The 18,269-nt window shown below is 51.3% G+C and overlaps 2 protein-coding genes across 2 annotated transcripts; both read right to left on the bottom strand.

Moving 5' to 3' along the window:
* Positions 1-1,799: 1,799 nt before the first annotated feature.
* On the bottom strand, positions 1,800-17,557 carry LOC116571158 (spermatogenesis-associated protein 31E1-like). The gene is made up of 4 exons (XM_032308953.1): positions 17,301-17,557; positions 16,874-16,928; positions 16,273-16,333; positions 1,800-1,979 (listed from the first exon to the last, which is right to left on the bottom strand). Exons 1-4 carry the CDS (start codon positions 17,484-17,486, stop codon positions 1,859-1,861), a joined length of 423 nt encoding a protein of 140 aa, XP_032164844.1. The 5' UTR covers positions 17,487-17,557; the 3' UTR covers positions 1,800-1,858.
* LOC116570559 (spermatogenesis-associated protein 31E1-like) lies at positions 11,863-14,775 on the bottom strand. Its single transcript, XM_032307798.1, has one exon. The coding sequence runs from the start codon at positions 14,631-14,633 to the stop codon at positions 11,913-11,915; it is 2,721 nt and encodes a 906-aa protein (XP_032163689.1). The 5' UTR covers positions 14,634-14,775; the 3' UTR covers positions 11,863-11,912.
* Positions 17,558-18,269: the final 712 nt, after the last annotated feature.

Below are 18,269 nucleotides of genomic sequence, written 5' to 3' on the forward strand. Positions count from 1 at the left end.
TCAGCATTTCCTTCTGCTCATCATGCCACAGTGTATGTAAGTACGGGGAAGCAGTACACACGTGGGAAGGGCCTTTCATTCCTGATAAGGGGAGCAATCCATCCCAGTTCTGGAGCTCCGTTCTGCAAAGCAAGGCCTGCAGATGTGCTGACTCCTGTGGTTCTGGGAGAGCCCGTCCCTGCCTATGCAGCACCCAGCCAGCCCCTGCAAGCACCCCAAAGGCAGGACCTTTTCCGTGGACCTTGACAGTGGGCACAAAGCCTTCTCCACACATTGAGGCTGGAGGCACTCCCGAGCCCACCACAGATGCGGACCACATTCTGAAGTCCACTGGGGCGTGACCTCAGGCAGGGGCGCTCAAGGCTTTTTCACTGGAACTCACCTGGGGGATCTCGCTGTCATCACTGGTGACAGTAATTCACTGAGTGCAAGCCCTGGGCAGACGTAAGGGTTAAGGAACAGCTTAAGACGTTGTCTTGTCCATGGTAGCCGGATCAAGTGAATTACCGTGCCCATGGCTAACAGACACATGAAAAAATGTTCATCATCACTGGCCATCAGGCAAGTTCAAATTAAAACCACACTGAGATACCACCTTACATCTGTTAGAGTGGCCAAAATCAACAAGACAGTAAACAGCATGTGTTGGAGAGGATGTGGAGAAAGGGGAACCCTCTTCCACTGTTGGTGGGAATGCAAGTTGGTGCAGCCACTTTGGAAAACAGTGTGGAGATTCCTCAAGAAATTAAAAATAGAGCTTGGGGCACCTGGGTGGCTCAGTGGGTTGAGCCGCTGCCTTCGGCTCGGGTCATGATCTCAGGGTCCTGGGATCGAGCCCCACATCGGGATCTCTGCTCAGCAGGGAGCCTGCTTCCCTCTCTCTCTCTGTCTGCCTCTCTGCCTACTTGTGATCTCTCTCTGTCAAATAAATAAATAAAAAATCTTAAAAAAAAAATAGAGCTTCCCTATGACCCTGCCTTTGTACTACTGGGTATTTACCCCAAAGATGCAATGGCCACGGTTGCCAAACTGTGGAAAGAACCAAGATGCCCTTCAATGGACGAATGGATAAGGAAGATGTGGCCCATATACACTGTGGAGTATGATGCCTCCATCAGAAAGGACGAATACCCAACATTTGTAGCAACATGGACGGGACTGGAAGAGATGATGATGAGTGAAGTAAGTCAGGCAGAGAGAGTCAATTATCATGGTTTCATTTATTTGTGGAGCATAAGGAATAACACGGAGGACTTTAGGAGAACAAAAGGAGAAGTGAGTTGGGGGAAATCGAAGGGGGAGATGAACCATGAGACTGTGGACTCTGAGAAACAAACTGAGGGTTTTGGAGGGGGGGTGAGGGGGTGGGAGAGCCTGGTGGTGGGTATTAAGGAGGCACGGATTGCATGGAGCCCTGGGTGTTATATGGAAACAGTGAGTCATGGAACACTACAACAAAAACTAATGACGCACTATACGGTGACTAACATAACCTAAGAAAAACAACAACACAAAAGAAATACCGTGTCCACAGGCCACAGGTGTAGAACCTGTCAGAGGAGTTGGGTGGGTGCCCTGCCCTGAGTCACTCAGCTACAGAGCTCCAGAACTCAAACCCGTATGGCCCTAAGCTCCAGACCCTCTTTTGATTCACAGACCCTGCCGTCACGGGCCCAGCTGCCCCCTGGTGCACACGAACAGCCTCCCAGCTGACTCTTCAAGTGCCCAATGCAGTCCAGCCTACTCCGTCCTACACAGCCGAGCCCACGTGTCCCTGCGGCCCCCACTGACCTGTGATGTCACCCACTGACAGGTGGCATCTTGGCCTTTCTGCAGGAGCAGATGCCCGCTTGGGAGGTCAGACTTGTTGCCATTCTCGTGTCCACCCAGACAATGCTGACTTCTCTGTGGAGTGCCCAGACCCCATTTCTAGGGGGGAGTGCTGAAGCTTTGAAGCTGGAAGAGGTGTGATTTTCCTTCTGCAAAACAAGCAATCTCCATTGTCATTGTCAAAGGTACTGACGTGCATGGAGAAACAGGAGATTGCATTTCAAGAGCCAGGATACCAAGAGTCTCTTTGACCACCTAATCATTGATGCCATCGGTGAGAGGTCCCCATGTGCACACTGAAGCGGGGAATGACTTCCAGGGGTCCTAGGGAGAGCCATGAACATAGCACCCACCAGTGCCCACTCTGTGCATGTGCTCTGGGGGCTTGCACAGCAGGGAGTTTGCAGAGAGGGGACCCCTGTATCTCTGCACCCCGCATCGCATTGCGTCGTCAAACTCTGTACTCAGTGAGGAGTCTCTGTCTCTCTCCCTCTGCTTCTCCCCCTGCAGGTGCACTCGCTTGCTCTCTCTCAAACAGATAAACATAAAATCTTTACAAATAAAAGGGTAAGCAGCTCCCTTGTTTTTACTTTGTAAGCCATCCCAAACCACCAAGTCCCTGAGCTTCATAAATGTTTTGAATCTGAAAACTCCCAGCGGACATGTGAATGGTTCTTGTAAGCACGATGAACTCTTACTAAACGCTAGTAGATCTGCCTTTAATTTTTACTGTTTCTGGATTTCTGACTTATAATTTTGTGAAGAATATTTTGCAAAAGCACATAGTCAGTTGGAGCCAAGGGTTGAAATCCTTTGACATCTACAGGGAAGTTATAAAAAGGGATCAAAATGTTTGCAGTCTTCATATCTGCATCTCTCATTTTCATTTCATTCATGATTTTTTGGTAATGTCGACAAGAGAAAGATACCAGAATTTATACTTTGTTCATACTCATGGCTACTATCACAGCTCAGTGACTTAATAAATAGCACTAATTTAATTCTATTAAATACACACAGGTTTAGTAACTGTAATTGTGATTTTAACGATACTGCTCTTCATAGGTGTTTTCTACTGTTGTTGAAAATGTCTTTAATTAGATGAGTTTTGCATTTTTTCCATTCAAGTGAGTTCCTGAATGATGGCGTAAACTTCACTGTCATTGTTAGTAATTCCACGAAAATTGTCCTCACCTTCCTTCATAGTAGAAGTGACCGAGGAAGAAGTGACCGAGGAAGAAATCCAAGATGTTAGGTATAGAGACACGGTGCGTGTTTTCAGATTGTTAAATTAAAAAAACAACATAGGCCCCAATTGGGGTCACTTAAACCAAGTTTGTAAACTCATGCTTAATACATAATCCAACTCCAATTTCAACCTCCCCCAGAAACTTTGTCTTAACTGGTCGTTCAAGAACTTTCCAGTGAGTCCACCACGCTGCCCCTCTCCATGCCCCAAAGAAACATGATGTCATCTCATGATAACACCCACTGCTTTTTCCCTAGAAAGCAGCCTCGCCCAGAACTTTTTTTTTTAGTTTTGCTAGTAACTTTCTTGCCCCTGTCCTCCGTCTATAAAAACCCTTCCTTGTCTACAGTTCCTTGGAGGGCCTCTCGACTTGTGGATGGGGTTCTGCTGGTTCACAAATCATTTACTACAGCCCATTAGACCTTCGGATTTTCTCGGTTGAATTTTGCTATTTAATGGGGTGCTTATAATGAGTAATCATAGAAGTTAAGCTGTACATACAGCTTGGTTGCTAAAAACACAGGAAAAACCTGCAGAACAGAATTCCATTCACATGGAAGGCATGTACTGAATACGGTGAAGCAGTTGGCCTGATTTTTAATTCATTTTTATTTATAACTAACTTTCTGTCTATTTAACTTGCTTGTTTTAGAGAGGGAGGAAGCATGAGCAAGTTCGTGGTGGGGAGAGGCAGGGGCGGGAGAAACTTCGGCAGACACCATGCTGGGGAGAGAGCCCAGCACAGGGCTCTCGATCTCACGACCCCGAGATCATGACCCGAGTGGAAATCAAGAGTCAGGCCCTGAACCCACAGAGCAGCCAGGCGCCCCGGCCGGATTTTAAGGTCTCTGTCTAGTGCGTCCCCTTCACAGCTGCCCTCACTGCCCACCGCCTCCTTGTACACGGTCCCTTTGCTCTGAAGGTCGGCATATGTTGTGCTATGACTTCGAAATTCACTTCTCAGAGAATTCCTCTTCCGGGGCAGGATAGGAAACATGTTTCATGGAGCACCGGTTGTGGATTTGACTGTAGTCTGTTGTGCAGATGTGTGAGGCCTCTGAGACTCAATCGAGGTGAAGTTCTGTGATCTGCTCCTGGGCCTGAGGGCTCTGTTCTCTCTGAGTCCTCGTGGAGCACAGAGCCCACCACGGGGCCCAATCCCAGACACACGGGAGGCACTGAGTCTGGTCCAGTGAGACCATCAGGCCAGCATCCATCCACAGAGGACACACAGGGACAGATGTCACTGATGGTGACCCAGGAGCCGAGGACAGAGTCTGGGAGGATACTGAGGACATAGTGGAAAAAGCAATGCTTGTCACAGACCCACACTCCTCTGAAAGAGTTAACAAGAGTCCTTGCCGGGGAATCTTTGAAGCTGCTGAGCTTCTGTGAAAAGGAGTCGGGAACTGAAGTGTGGTGTGGCGTGGCATCCGTGAGCAGGATAAGGAAAGGTTCTGCTGACCAACACAGGTTGCAGGAATGCATCAAAAACCCCGAAGCGCTTCCGAGGAAAAGCCCAGAGCCCAGCACAGCTGCAGTGCGAGCAGCGAGGGAAGGAGGTGAGCCCGAGGACTCGAGGCCCGGGGCCAGCCCATCCCGGGCTCCCGGCGGGAGCAGGAGCTTGGGACTTAACTACAATCAGACGGGACAGGACTGGACAATTTGGGGGAGGGGTGGCCCCATCAGGCGTACATGTGGGGGGTCATTGGCAGCTCTGAGAGCAGGCCAGGGGTAAGGGAGTGGACACAGGGCGATGCATTAGGAGGTTTTGTGGCAGCTGGAGAAGGAGACTGCTGCAGAGGGTCTGGGTGGACGCTGTCCCCCCACTTCCGTTCTTGACATTGATCTGGATATTCCAGCTTCGGATGCGGGACCCTGGGCGATTCCTGCCTTCTCACCCACAGACTGCAGTTCGCTCCAGAACCACGCCGGCTGCACTTCCTGGGGGGGACGGACGGACCAGACTCGCGTCTCAGGACGGACGGACCAGACTCGCGTCTCAGGACGGACGGATCAGACTCACGGACAGACCAGACTCACGTCTCAGGGCCGGTGGTCTGACAGCAGTTTTGTCTGACACAGTGTCAAGGTCCGTGCTTACGCTGCAGCTTTTGACTGTGACACATGTGTTTTGTGTCTGCTTTTTACCCTGGATTATACACATCACAAAAGCAGAAAATTATGTTTTAAATCACGACTGCATCCCTGGTTTTAACAGCGCCTGACACATGGTGGTTCCTCCAGAGGTGGTGTGTTCCTGTCTTACCCAGAGAAGGGGAACACCGCAAAGAGAACGAGATCGGACATGCCTTCCGTCAGCAGGAACTCGGTCGGTGTTCTTTCCTACTTTAGACTTCGAGTGCCCTAATTTCTCCTCTTTGTCTCCGTGATCCTTTCCTCACAGCCATGAAGAATGAGAAGACTTTTCTAGGAAAAATTTAAATGTCTCACCATCAATTGTAATTCATGAATGTGATATGGAATTCATAATTTATTATTAGAGCTAGTAAATGTTTTTCCTATGCTTTCTTTATTTTGAAAATGTGTCAGCATTTATTCCTTATGAAAAACAGGTGCTAGATAAAATTCATTTTCTGAAACCTGGAGACTATGAATTATAAGGGCCAGAAGCCACATGTTTATGGTTCTATTTCTCAAGCATCCAGCCTAATGGTGTGGTGATGGGATCATGGTGACCATGGGGACTCAGCTCCTTACTGACCTGTTTGACTTATTCCATAGAAAGTGACAATTTTTCTGAAGAAATTTTAGTGTTTGAAATGCCTGGGTCACTCAGTGGTTAAGCCGCTGCCTTCGGCTCAGGTCATGATCTCAGGGTCCTGGGATCAAGTCCCGCATCGGGCTCTCTGCTCAGCGGGGAGCCTGCTTCCTCCTCTCTCTCTCTCTCTGCCTGCCTCTCTGCCTACTTGTGACCTCTCTCTGTCAAATAAATAAACAAAATCTGTTTAGAAAAAGGAATTTTAGTGTTTTAAAATCACAGTTTATTAAAATAGTCAATTGCTTTCCTACGTACTAGTAATGAGTCAGTAGAATGTGAAAATAAAAAGTTAATGCTATTTTTTTTAGCATGAAAACAAGTGAAATAGATAGGTATAAATCTAACAAAATACGTGTAAGATCTCTAGGAGGTAAACTTCCAACCTGTCATGAATGAAATAAAAAAGAATTTAACTGGGACACCTGGTGGCTCAGTTGGTAAAGGGTCTGCCTTTGGTTCAGATCATGATCCTGGGATCTGGAGATCAAGTCCTTGTTCAGTGGGGGGTCTGTTCTCCCTTGGCCGCCTGCTTCCCCTGCTTGTGCTCTCTCTCTCTGACATGTCATAAATAAAATATTTTTTTAAAGAAAAATTAAATAAATGGGGACATAGGCCATGTTTTTGGATAAGAAAACTCAATCTTGTCAAGATGTCAGTTCTTTTCAACTTGATGTATTGATTCAACACAACCACAATACAAGTCCCAAGTTATTTTGTAGATACTGACAAGCTGGTTCTGAAGTTTATATGAACAGGGAAAGACCCAGAATAGTCAACACAAGACTGGAGGAGAAGAACAAAGTTGGAGGACTGACACTGCCTCACTTCAAGTTTACTACAAAGCCACAGTAATCAAGAGAGTCTGGTGTTGGTAAAAGAAGATGCAGATAGATGAATGGGACAGGACGGAGAGTCCAGAAATAGACAGACATACACCCTGTGCACTGATATTTGGCAGAGGAGCAGAGGCGACGCGATGGAACAAAGACCATCTTTTCAGCAAATGATGCTAGAACGACCGGATGTCCAAGATGCAAAATGAAACAAATCAAATCAAAACAAAACACACCTCAAGATGGATCACAGACCAAAATATAGAACTATAAAACTCCTAAAAGAAACTAGGGAAAAACCCCAATGTCCTTGGGTATGGTAATGACTTTTAGATACGGCACCAAAGGCACAACCCACAAAAGATACAATCAGTAAGCCAGAAATCATAAAAATTAAGAGCTTTTTATCTAAAAAAAAAAAAAAAAGGTCAAGGGAACGAGAAGACAAGACACAGACTGTTAACAAGGTCTGCAAGGGGCACATCTTGCTGGACTGTCACCCAGAAGACACAGAGACCCAAGGTAGCTAGCTGATTCAAAATGGGCAGAAGATCTGGACACAGCAGCAAAGAAGTTCACGGTGGCAAGCTATGAGGACACCCTCACAGTCACATGTCAGTAGAAAACTGTGTATTAAAACAACCGTGGGGGGCACCTGGGTGGCTCAGTGGGTTAAGCCGCTGCCTTCGGCTCAGGTCATGATCTCAGGGTCCTGGGATCGAGTCCCGTATCGGGCTCTCTGCTCAGCAGGGACCCTGCTTCCCTCTCTCTCTCTCTCTGCCTGCCTCTCCATCTACTTGTGATTTCTCTCTGTCGGGTAAATAAATGAAATCTTTAAAAAAAAAAAAAAAAAAACAACCATGGGACACCACTACACACCAGGAGAATGGCCCAAATCCAGAACTCTGACAACCCCGACTGCTGATGAGGCTGTGGAGCAACTGTGGGGCAGTGTGGCCGTGGAGAACACGAGTGCCTGACTCAGGCTCTCCTGCTTCCCACAGCGAAGGACGCCAGGTGGGAGCGGGCCAGGCTGAGGGAGGGCTCCCCGGCACACCTGAGGCATGGAGACGTGCCTCTGTGTGGGAAAAGCAGCGACGCACATGGCCGGGGGCTCGATTCCGAAGACCAATCCTGCTCCTTGGAAGGATTATGAATCTGACCCACTTCACAGAGGCAGCAGCAGCTGGGAAATCCTCTGGATCCGGAGGTTCCCCGTGGTGGGAGCACCACAGAAAGTGGAACCTTGTGTATTTGCGGACACTTCCAGAAGTTTCTGGTGATAAAGTAAAAGTGTATGAAACAGAATAATGTAGTGACCAATCAAGGGAAATGCTCTTAAGGGTGAACACTGGAGACTGAGTGCATTTTTTTCCTCCTGCCTTTTGGGGAAAGATCTTTACCCCATGGAGTAATAAAAAGTTATCACCTAATTGCCACCTTCATGTTTTGTCCTCAAACATCTGACTTATTGAAGTCACTGTGAGACCTGTTTTAAATATAAATTGTTTTCAAAACCAAGCTTGTAACATGTCCTGGAGATCATGGAGAGGGGCTGTTGGATTAAAATCACTTCATTTTCAGGAAAATGGGGATCTGTGTTATTTTCTTCATTATGTTTAGTTTTTGATTTCCGTTTCTGTTTGGTCTATAAATGGTGAAACGTTCATAAGATTTACAGGAGGTGAATCTTGTTAAAGATAAAACACAGGGAGCCATAAAATGTGGAAATATTCACAGTATTTTTCTAATAGATTGAACCCCCTTAACCGTTTCTTCTAGGGTGAAGGTACAAAATTATGTGGTAGAAATTGTACCCACAAATCACCGGAGGCTACCTTTGACAGGTGTGCGTGCCGTGACCGTCGGGAATTTGCTTTCACGTGCATTACTAGTTCATTGAAATTTTGCACAGTTTACTGAACTATGAATTGTTAGTGAAGGAAACACATTCCCATGTCACAGGGATAAACTGTTATGGATGTTTTTCTGTATTTGCAGACTTTGTGGCCAAAGACTGAATAATGATTCCTCCATTAAATCTGATTAAGAGACAACTAGAAAAGGATGTACTGCTCTTTGTAAGGCATTTCCTGGACAAAAGTCTTCCTAATTGGTCCCACTTTGTTTTGATCAGTAACCTGTTTTGTGTAAGTTGCACTAAAAAAAAAAAAAAATACTATCCAGTATTATAAGACATCCCGGACCGTATTCCATCATTTTGTGGTTCAGTGACATAAGGGAGTAAGGCAGAAAAATAGTTACAGATTTGTAACTTATGGAGGAAAGATGGGTATTTCTTGTTGAAATACACAGGCCAAAGAGCGTTCATGTTAGCTCTGCTTCTCCCGATGAAGACAGACTCTGTCATCCCAATGGATAATCTGAGACACTTAACCAGGGACACATGCTTGGCAGCTGTCATTAAACTAGATTTTAACAAGGCAAGAAAAGTAAGTTGCTTACGAGCAACAAGAAATATGCACATACTCTCATTAAAATGCTCCCTTTGGGAAGTGTTAATTCTATAATGGAAGGATTTTGATGATCAACACTATATCACTGAACTTTGATTATTAATGGACGCTTTCTTCCATTTACATATGAAGATGTCCCTTCTAGTAATTAGGTCATGTGCATGTCTTGTGGACTAAATGATATATTTTGTAAGTTTTCTAACTATTTGAAAAAAAAGTGTCCTTTTTAAGCTCCATAATGAATACAAAATGGAGCTTGATTGCCTGAGTCTTGCAAACTGTGCATTTTGAAAGAATTATTTAGAAAGTGAATCCTTCCAAGTCCTACATCAGTTTAAGCTAGTCTGAGTATTAGCACTTTGTCACATCTGGAATTATGTACGGTACCATTCAAGGGCATTACCACATTTTAAGAAAAAAATTTTAAAAGTCTTATTTTTACCAGAGGATAAAATAGAAATATTTCTAGATACCTGACTCATTTGTAAAAACCTTCACATCACCGTGAGCCTGCTTGGTTTAAATATAAGACAAAACTCACAAACCTGACATAGCTCTTTTGTGCAAGATAACATCCCAGCCCCTCTGGGAGGTGAGAGTCTAGAGTTTTGCTTATTTCATCCCTCCGGCTCACTTGCCCTGAGCCTCCACCATGTTTCCAAGGAAGGCAGTCAGCCGTCTTGAATTCAGATCTCTTCTCCAGTGAAATGAAAAAGGGGACATGGACATCCTTTGGCTAGACGTTAGTAAAACGGGACAGAGAAGATGTTTTCTCTCATTGGAGGTTGGCGGCATTTTGCTTGTGCTTTTGTTTCTCTAAACCCTAGTCCCAGCTCCAGCTAGTGAAAGCTGCGGGAGGAGAGTCTGTGGGTCTGCAGATGGAAACTGGATTCCTTCCTTTGGGGGGCAGGGACCCAACGCAGGGATAAGCCTTCCCAAGCGCTTCCAAGACGGGAGCCCCGTGTGGGGAGATGCTGACAACGTCCCAGAATCCCGGGCTCTCAGGCGGGCACAGTCATCGAGTGCCCCCTGTGCTGGGGTTGGCCGAACGGTTTCAGCTCTGCTGTGAAGCTTCTGTCGCTGCATGGCTGCCCGGCTCCTAAAGAGTGGCCAGGGGAGGGGGTCTCTGGGGGTCTCTGGGGAGGACCTCTCACGGAGGAGGCTCTCTGTGGCATTTCTCAGGGTTTGTCTCTGGGGGTGGGGTCCCCAGATGTGACATCTGTCCGTGTGGGTCTGTGGTAGGCTTTATGTGAGTCTCTGGCAGAGATCTCTGTGTAGGGTCTTGCTGAGGGGTCTCTGTGGAGTCTCTGTGTTGGTCTCCGTCAGAGGTCTCTGTGTGGGGTCTCTGTGTGCATCTCTGTCAGTGATCTCTATGCACCATCACTGTGTGGGTCTCCATCAGGGTCTCTGCATGTGGTCTCTGTCAGAGGTCTCGGTGTGGGGTCTCTGTGTGGGTCTCTATCAGAGCAATGTGTGGGGGGCCCCAGAGGATGATGTTGGGCTGGTAGCGGGATACGCAGCAGGGGGTCTCCTAGACTGCACCCTCCTTCTGGACATATCCCTTCCAGCCGGGGGTGGGACAAGCCCCCTCTGAGGGTCTCCTGCCCTCCGGGCTCTGGGGTAACCAAAACCAGGAGCCAGGCCAGTCCCTTGGTCTCTGAGTCCGTACCAGTCCCCTGGGAGCTGTCCTTGGGCCACACGAGTATGTAAAGGTCACAGACCACAAGTCTGTCCTGGGGCCCCCAGTCCTACAAGCTTATGAAATTGTGGAGAAATTAACTTCTCTGCCTAAAGGCCTTGCTGTCTCTGGGCACCTGGCCGTCCATGCGGAAGCTCAGGTGGCTTCTGTACAACCCCACCCTGACCCTTGCCGCACTCCCCCAGCCCTGGACTTGGCAGCTGAAATGGCGCGGAGACCCTGCAGGGACAGCCCCAGGGCCTCTAGCTCCTCCCCTCTGGGCGCTTGGGTGGCAGTGGGACACCAAGGGTCTTCAGTCCTCACACCAGACATGGGCACACCCTGTCCTTTGGCCTCCTTCCTGGCCGTCCGCCCGAAGTGCAGGGTCCCCCCGCCCACAGCCGCACCCACTCCATCCCCCAGAAGATGCTGGTGAGCAGGCCCCTTCAGTGCCCTGGGGCTGGACAGGCTGGTCTCTGGGGGTCTCTGTGGCACCCACCTCACACCCCCAGTGCTGGGAGCGAGCCCGTCCCTGCTGCTCCGAGTGTGAAAAGAGGGGCTGATGGAGCTAAGACGGGATTCCTTGGGGTTTGAAGGCTCCTGGGGTGGCCGCGCTCTACTCCCCGCAGGAGACTGTGTGGGGGGCAGGATTTCTCACTCTCCCTCAGGGCCGGCCTTGTGTCTCCCAACTTGGGCTCCCACTCTGACCTAGGACTCCGTCTTCCCGGAGGCGGAGTGGGATTTCTGCCGCGGCAAACCCTCCCTACAGCCACACAAGTTCCAGGTGGCGGGAAAGCAGGAGAGGGTGGGCAGAGCGAGGCCCCGGGCTGGGCCTTGTTCCACCTTGTGGAAACCGAAGGAGATGAGGAAGGAGGCGGGGTGGACCCCACGGTCACATCCTCCAAGGCCCCATTCGTTCTGGAAGCCAAAGCAGGCCCTCGGGGAGAGGGGACCCTGGTCCTTCCCATCCCCCGCAGCAGGGCACATCCAGAGGCCAGCACCACTCACGAGAAAAAGAACATGTATTTTGGGGAAGCAAAGAAATTGTGGCACGGAGAAGCCATTAGCCCATAGGGGATGTGCTAATGTGAGAAAAAAAAGTTTTTCTCTGCACCGTTTGCGTTTCTTCTTGGAGGAAAGTTGTCCTCCCTGGAAAGGCGTGAGCAGCACACAGTGGCTGGCCGGGTGCGGTGTATCTTTGAAGGAGGCAGTGCCTGGGGCAGTGGGGCTGCAGGGTGCGGCCTGAAGGGCCCGGCACCAGGGACCCGCACTGGCAGGGTCTGCCTGGGCCCCCCGGCACCCTGGCAGGGAAGGGCCACGCCATCCACTCTGTCTTGTTGGCATAGCTGTGGCCCCTGGGGGTGCCCTGTGGGCTGGCTGTCTCCCTCATCACCCTCCTCTGCTCTTGGTAGGAGAGGACCCTGTGGTAGCAGACACTGGGGTGTGCTGAAGCCTGGAGATCCTTTTGGCACCAGCTGAACTCTGGGGCCCTGTGTCCCTGGTGAGGCACCATTTTCTCCTCTAGGATCTGCCCCACAGCAGTCACGACCACCTGAGCCTTGGCAGAAGTGCTGTCCATGGCCGACCTGCCTGTGACTTGTCCACGGCCCTGGGATGACGAAGACTTGCCCTTTTGAAGGGAATCTTCCAGTCCTTTGCCTTTACTGGGAAGGAACCACTGGAGCAGGTGTTTCATCCTTCTCCTGAAGTAGTTTTCCGGAGGCGCCGCCTCCTTCTTCAGCGAGATCTCACAGGCCTTGCTTCCCGAAGCTTCTGCTGACTCCTGGCTCTGGACGGGTCGTCTCACCTCACTGATCTGGAGGAGCTTCAGTTCCGATGACTCTCTGGCAGGCTCTCTTGAGGGGGACCTCCTGGAGCTCTCTCCCCCCTCGGGGGGGACACATAACCTGCTCAGGCTCTTCCACTGATGCTGCAGGCCCAGGGGTCCCGGCTGCCTGTGGGGGCTCTGGCCACGGGATCTTTGGCCACGTGGCACCGGGGAAGTAGATGTGTCTTCACTGGAACCGCTCTGGAAGCCAGACAGAGATCCCTGAGAAGCCAAGACTTCAGCAGCGAGGAACACATTGGACTGACTGTCTTGAAGGAGATGCTCAGTGGCACAGTCTTGAAGGAGGACCCCTGTCTCACAGTCTTGAAGGAGCACAGTGGGGGTGGCATCCCGAGGCCAGTTCTCTGTCTCCATCAACTTCTGGGGCTCTGATCCCCTATGCTGTGCCTTAAGGCATAGCTCTTTGGGGTCTTGGGCTACCAACTTTGTAGGTGGTGGGGGGCTATCGCTTTTCCCTGAAGACCCTGATCTTCTCAGCTTGCCACAGGAGCCTTGGTTGTTGACCAGCACACGGGGTTCTAAGGAGACTCCCCAGGCAGGGACCTCCTCAATCTCCTCCGCCTCCCTGGGCTCTTTGGCACTCAAATCCTGGGGCTCTAAGTTGAGCTCTAGCACGGTCATGTCCCGTGAGGCCCAACCCCCATTCGCCCTCCTTGGCTCTTTCGTGGCTGTTGCTGGACTTGGACTTGACTCCAAGGTGCTGTTCATAAGAGTCCTTGAGGCAGTCTCACTGTGCCAGATTCTGCCCACAAAGCTGTATGTGAAGGTCCGAGAAGCTGGCCTGGCCTCCTGTCCAGCCGGAGGGCCACCCCCAGGTGATGTCCCTTCTAGAGCCTGCTGGATTTCCTCACACATAGGCCGGGGAGCACCAAGGGGACCCTCCCAGGTGGGGTAAGACTCTTTCATCACCTCCCCTTGATAGGGCTGAGGAGAACTTCCCACGAACTTGGTCCCCGAGCTGGCCTTGGATACGCAGGAGGCGGAGAGGGGACAGGAGGACCGAGAGAGGAGGAAGCCCTTCTTCAACTTGAAGAGGTTTATAGGCTTGAGAACCTTGAGTGGGAGGCCCCACTGGTGCTTCACCCTAAACCTTATGATATGTGCTTCTAGCATCCGCTGAGTGTACGGACTGAGGATGGAAAAATTGTGGGAGGTGGTCATGCAGGGTTCCCAACACTTGGAAAGTGCTGGCTTTCCAGGTTTCCCATGAGGGCTTGGCTTTCCAGGAAGGTCCGAGGCGTGGTGGGCAGTGAGCCTGGAAGGATGAACATCCAAAGGGACCTGACCCTCTCTGGACTTCCCTAACTTCCTGAAATGGGCTCTCAGGTCCTTTTCTGGATGCATCTCATCTGCACTGCTTGTGGAGGGCCTCAAGTCTGTGTCTGACTCCTCACGATTTCTTCCTGGAGCCTTCCCTGGAGAGCTTGTTGTGCCCCTGTGTAGATCTTTCCGGGTCCTCCCTGCACTGGACCTTGAATCCTTGCCCCGGCTTTTTCCTGGCACAGGCCTTCGTGTGCAGCTTCCATCCACAGACTCAGACTCGGACATCGGACTGTGCCAGCTGCGAGCCTGGGGCACCTTCTGGAACTTTTGGTGAGGCTGTACCTTCAGGGATAGCTGGATCCTGTAGGGTGGGCGTCTTTCTTGCTTCACGAGTCTCTTCCAAAGGTGCCACTCCAGTTGCTCCCGGAGTTCAGAGTCGATCAAGTTCCCAGGAAGGACAGAGCCTGACCCATGGCCCTCGGGGGCCTGGCCACCCTGCGGAAGGTCGGGAGGACCTTGGCTAAAGACTTCCTGAGATCTTTTCACCACAGGGGGTACCTCACCGCTTTCTAGTTGCTTCTTCAGAAAGTGACATTCCAGGTTTTGAACGACAGTTGACATGTAAGATGGTGTCTTCTGGGCTACAGGGAAAGACACCTCGCAGCTCCCCATATCCGGTGGCAGAGAAGGAAGTCCAACTGGGACAGAGGGTGGAAGGCATGCCTGGGTCTGGGGCTGAGCTAGAGGTGGGAGCTGGGGCTGGTCCAGAGGGAGGGGCTGGGGCTGAGTCAGAGGGAGGGGCTGGAGCTGGGGCAAGGGCTGGTCCAGGGGGAGGGGCTGGGGCTGAGTCAGAGGCTGGGGCAGGGACTGGGACAAGTTCAGGGTCAAGGGTTGGGGCGGGGCCGAAGGGTTGCCTAAGTCCTGGGTCAGGGAGAGGCATGGAACCACGCTGGCCTGAATCCTGAGTGGCAAGGCATGAGAGAGCTCATTGAATATGATGGGTGGGAACTCCAGTGGGGGGTCGGTCACCCTGACAGTGGCCACCAGGGACTCGCTGTGTAGAAAGGGAAGACCCCAGAAGAGCTGGCTGCATTTCTGCTCCAAATTGTCCCCTGGAATCTTGGGATGTGGGGGCTTCTCAGGACCAAGCAGATGTTTCACTTTGCCTCTCATGCTCAATAAGGACGGGCAGCCCATGGTGTCCTGCCCATCACCTGGGGACTTGAACATTCTCCTGAAAGAGGTCAGCTGGTATTTTGACCTTTCCTTCTTTTCCTTCTCCTTCCAAAACTTTAGTTCTGTTCTCTTGGCGATTAGTATCTCCAGAAGCTTCTGTATGTCCGGGTTATTGAGATGGGGGACCCTAGTCTCTCCCTGTCTGTGTGTGGGGTCTCCCCAGAACAAGGCCTCTGGTCGGCCATGGGACAGAGGCACTTGATGGGACTCCAAGCGTGTTGAAGTGGACAGGTTCCAGGCATTGGCAGCCGCCTGCCACCAGGACAGGGCCGAAATGGGGCTGCGTGAACGGCCTAGGCCCGAGATGGCTGGGCCAGGAGCTGTCCTGTCAGCTGACCAAGGCATGTGCGGAGCCAAGCTGTGTGGGATGGGGCACGGCGGGGTTGCCCTTGAGTCAAACTGAGGGAGAGTCAAAGGAGAGTCTGGCCACTCTGGGGCCAAGGAGGCTGTCAGAGGCCCAGGGGAGGCCTCCGAAGGAGGGAGACATGGCGGGGAAGGGGGAAAAGCAAGGGGCTGGGGTGAAAAGCCATCTGGGGAGAGGAAAGGCTCTGATGGCCAGGAAGTACTCAGGGGCGAGTGTGAACTGACAGAAATTGAGGAGGTCATTGGTCCTGCTGGCAGGGTGGAGGCCAGAGGCTGCAGGGGCCCCGTCAGTGGAGTTTGGGCAGGTGCTGGCGCCATGGCGGGAGCAGCGTCTTCCACAGACCCCCTGCATGGCTGACCGGCTCCAGATGGCGCCCCTTGGCGTACCTGCCTGGGGGCTGCTTGACGTAAGAAGTGGTGAAAGCCCCTCTGGTCGGAGAGCCTCGCCAGATGGCTGCGGGAGACAGGAGGCGTGAGCTGCCGCTGCAGCAGCCAGGACCAGGAGTGGTCCCCACAGCCCTCCACGCCCCACACCCATGTCACAATGCCCCTGCTGTCCCTCAGCCCAGGGCTTTGGTCACAGTCTGTCCCCACGGCTCCTCCCAGGCCCTCCCCCGCCAAATAGCCCCAGGGGCGTTTCCCTGCAGCCCCGGGGGTTCACACTAGAGACTCGGGGAGGCCCACCCAGGGGAGAAGGGGGCAGATTCTTTACCTTTGCAGAAGGGAGAACAGGTCCTGAACCTCTTCCAGATCCTGTAGGCAATCTCTGAAAACTGGAAACAGGAGACCAGGTCACAGAGGAAGGCGAGGCCCAGGGGTCTTACAGGAGGCTGGGTACTCTCTCTTTAGGGGAGACCTTTGGGGGATTGGGCTCAGGAGCCCCAAACAGCACTGTCCAAGGCCACGTGCCCGCACAGTGATTACAGGGTTCATAATGGGGGTTGCTTTTCTTTTCCAAAGTGTTTCCTCGTTCATGACCTTGTTCGGGGAGGAAGGACTGTGTGGCCTCACAGAGGAATCTGAGCCGAGTTGAACAGCTTGTCCACAGTGGGAGCAGGAGGTCCCGCCCCCCAGTCCAGGCCCTGCGGCCCCTGCTGGGCGACACCTATTTCCAGCCCCTCAGGGCTTTGTTCTGGTGCAGAATCTGGAAAGCCTTCAGGTTCCCCTCTTCCTCTCAGGGGGCCCCCACCTCAGGGCTCTGTTTCCTGAGAGATGGGCTCAGGCCCTGGTGTCCTGGAGACGGTGGGGCTGGGCCCTCAGAGCAGGGGGCACAGTGTAACTGGGGCATGCAGGGGTGAGAGGCAGATGCTCACCTTTCAGAGTCTGGTTTTTCTTCCTTCTGTTGCTCCCCCGTGGCTCTGCTTGGCACTGAGATAAGAGAACATGGAGAGACTGGGACCCCTGCCCCAGCAGCAGGTGACCCAGTGCTCAGGGGCCTGACCTCTGCTAGAGAGGCAACTCAACCTCTGGTCCTCAGCCACCAGTCACTGTGTTTGGGACGCTGTCCTGCACCCCTCTACCACACCTGGACTCTGGTCCGAGATCTTCCTGGTGAAATCCTTGTGTCCCTCTAACCCCTGCCTGGTCTGGCTTGTCCTGGATGGATGGTGGTCTACTCTCTCCTGACAATTCTATTCTTTCCCATCTCAGGAGTCTCTCCAATGACTCAGAAAAGTGGAAAGATTAATAAAAAAGAAGATAGAATCACACTCTGCTGGGTCTGGACCAAGGGTTCCTTACCTTCCTGCTCTTCCTGTGTTTCTTGCCTGGTGGTAAGGACGGATCAGGCTGGAAATAGGAGAGTAAGAGGAAGAAGAGCCCCAGCCCCCATATGAATGCGAGGGCAGCATTAACTGCCCAGGTAGTGGGACTGGAGCTCAGCCAACCATCAGTAAGGAATTCCCAAGGGAAGAGATATTTCTCCATCTCTTTCCTCGAAAAACAGTCCCATCGCACTGATGTCCTCAGGCAACTGAGCCCTGAGAGTTAGTGACCGATCGCACTGCTGCCTTCAGGCAACTGAGCCCTGGGTGTGGAGGTGCAGACACAAGCCCCACGCCCACATCACAGAGCTGTGGTCTGGTCACAAAGGGCCCTTGAGGGCAGGTAAGGGACACAGGTAGCTGGACCACATCCGCTCTCCAGCACCAGCCCTGTAGCTCCGTCACCCCTCCACCCTCCCAGGCCAACACTCCTACCCGCTCACCCTGCTAGAGACAGACCTTTGTCAATTTGTCTTTCATCCTGCGTGGAGTTCAGAGAATACCTGTTCCCCATGGGATCTCCAGTTGCGCTCCATCAGTTTCATAGCTTTTAAAAATTTGGAGTTGTCCTTGGAATTTTGGTTAATTCCCAGGAACTTCTGTCCTCTGTCCGCAGCTCCAGTCTCCCCACATAATATGTTTGTGCCTTGCATCACCCTAGTACAAATGAAACTCAAATTTCTTTTGTGCTTCTTTAGCCATGTGCATTTTGAAAACATCTTAAGATGTTTTATTTCAATTAATCTTCACTAACCTCAGCTAGAGGGACTTAGAAAATTAATGATTATTCCAAATTTACAAAGCTAAGTAAGTACAAAACAAAGTGAAATAGTTCAACCTCCCAGGTATGTTTCTCAGTCATTTCTAGTGTTTTTCCTTCTGAGATGAGCAGAGAGTAAACTGCAGAAACACTTTCACAACATTCCGTATAGGCACACTTCCACAT

The sequence above is a fragment of the Mustela erminea genome, chromosome 12, assembly GCF_009829155.1.
Source record: "Mustela erminea isolate mMusErm1 chromosome 12, mMusErm1.Pri, whole genome shotgun sequence".
NCBI lineage: Eukaryota > Metazoa > Chordata > Mammalia > Carnivora > Mustelidae > Mustela > Mustela erminea.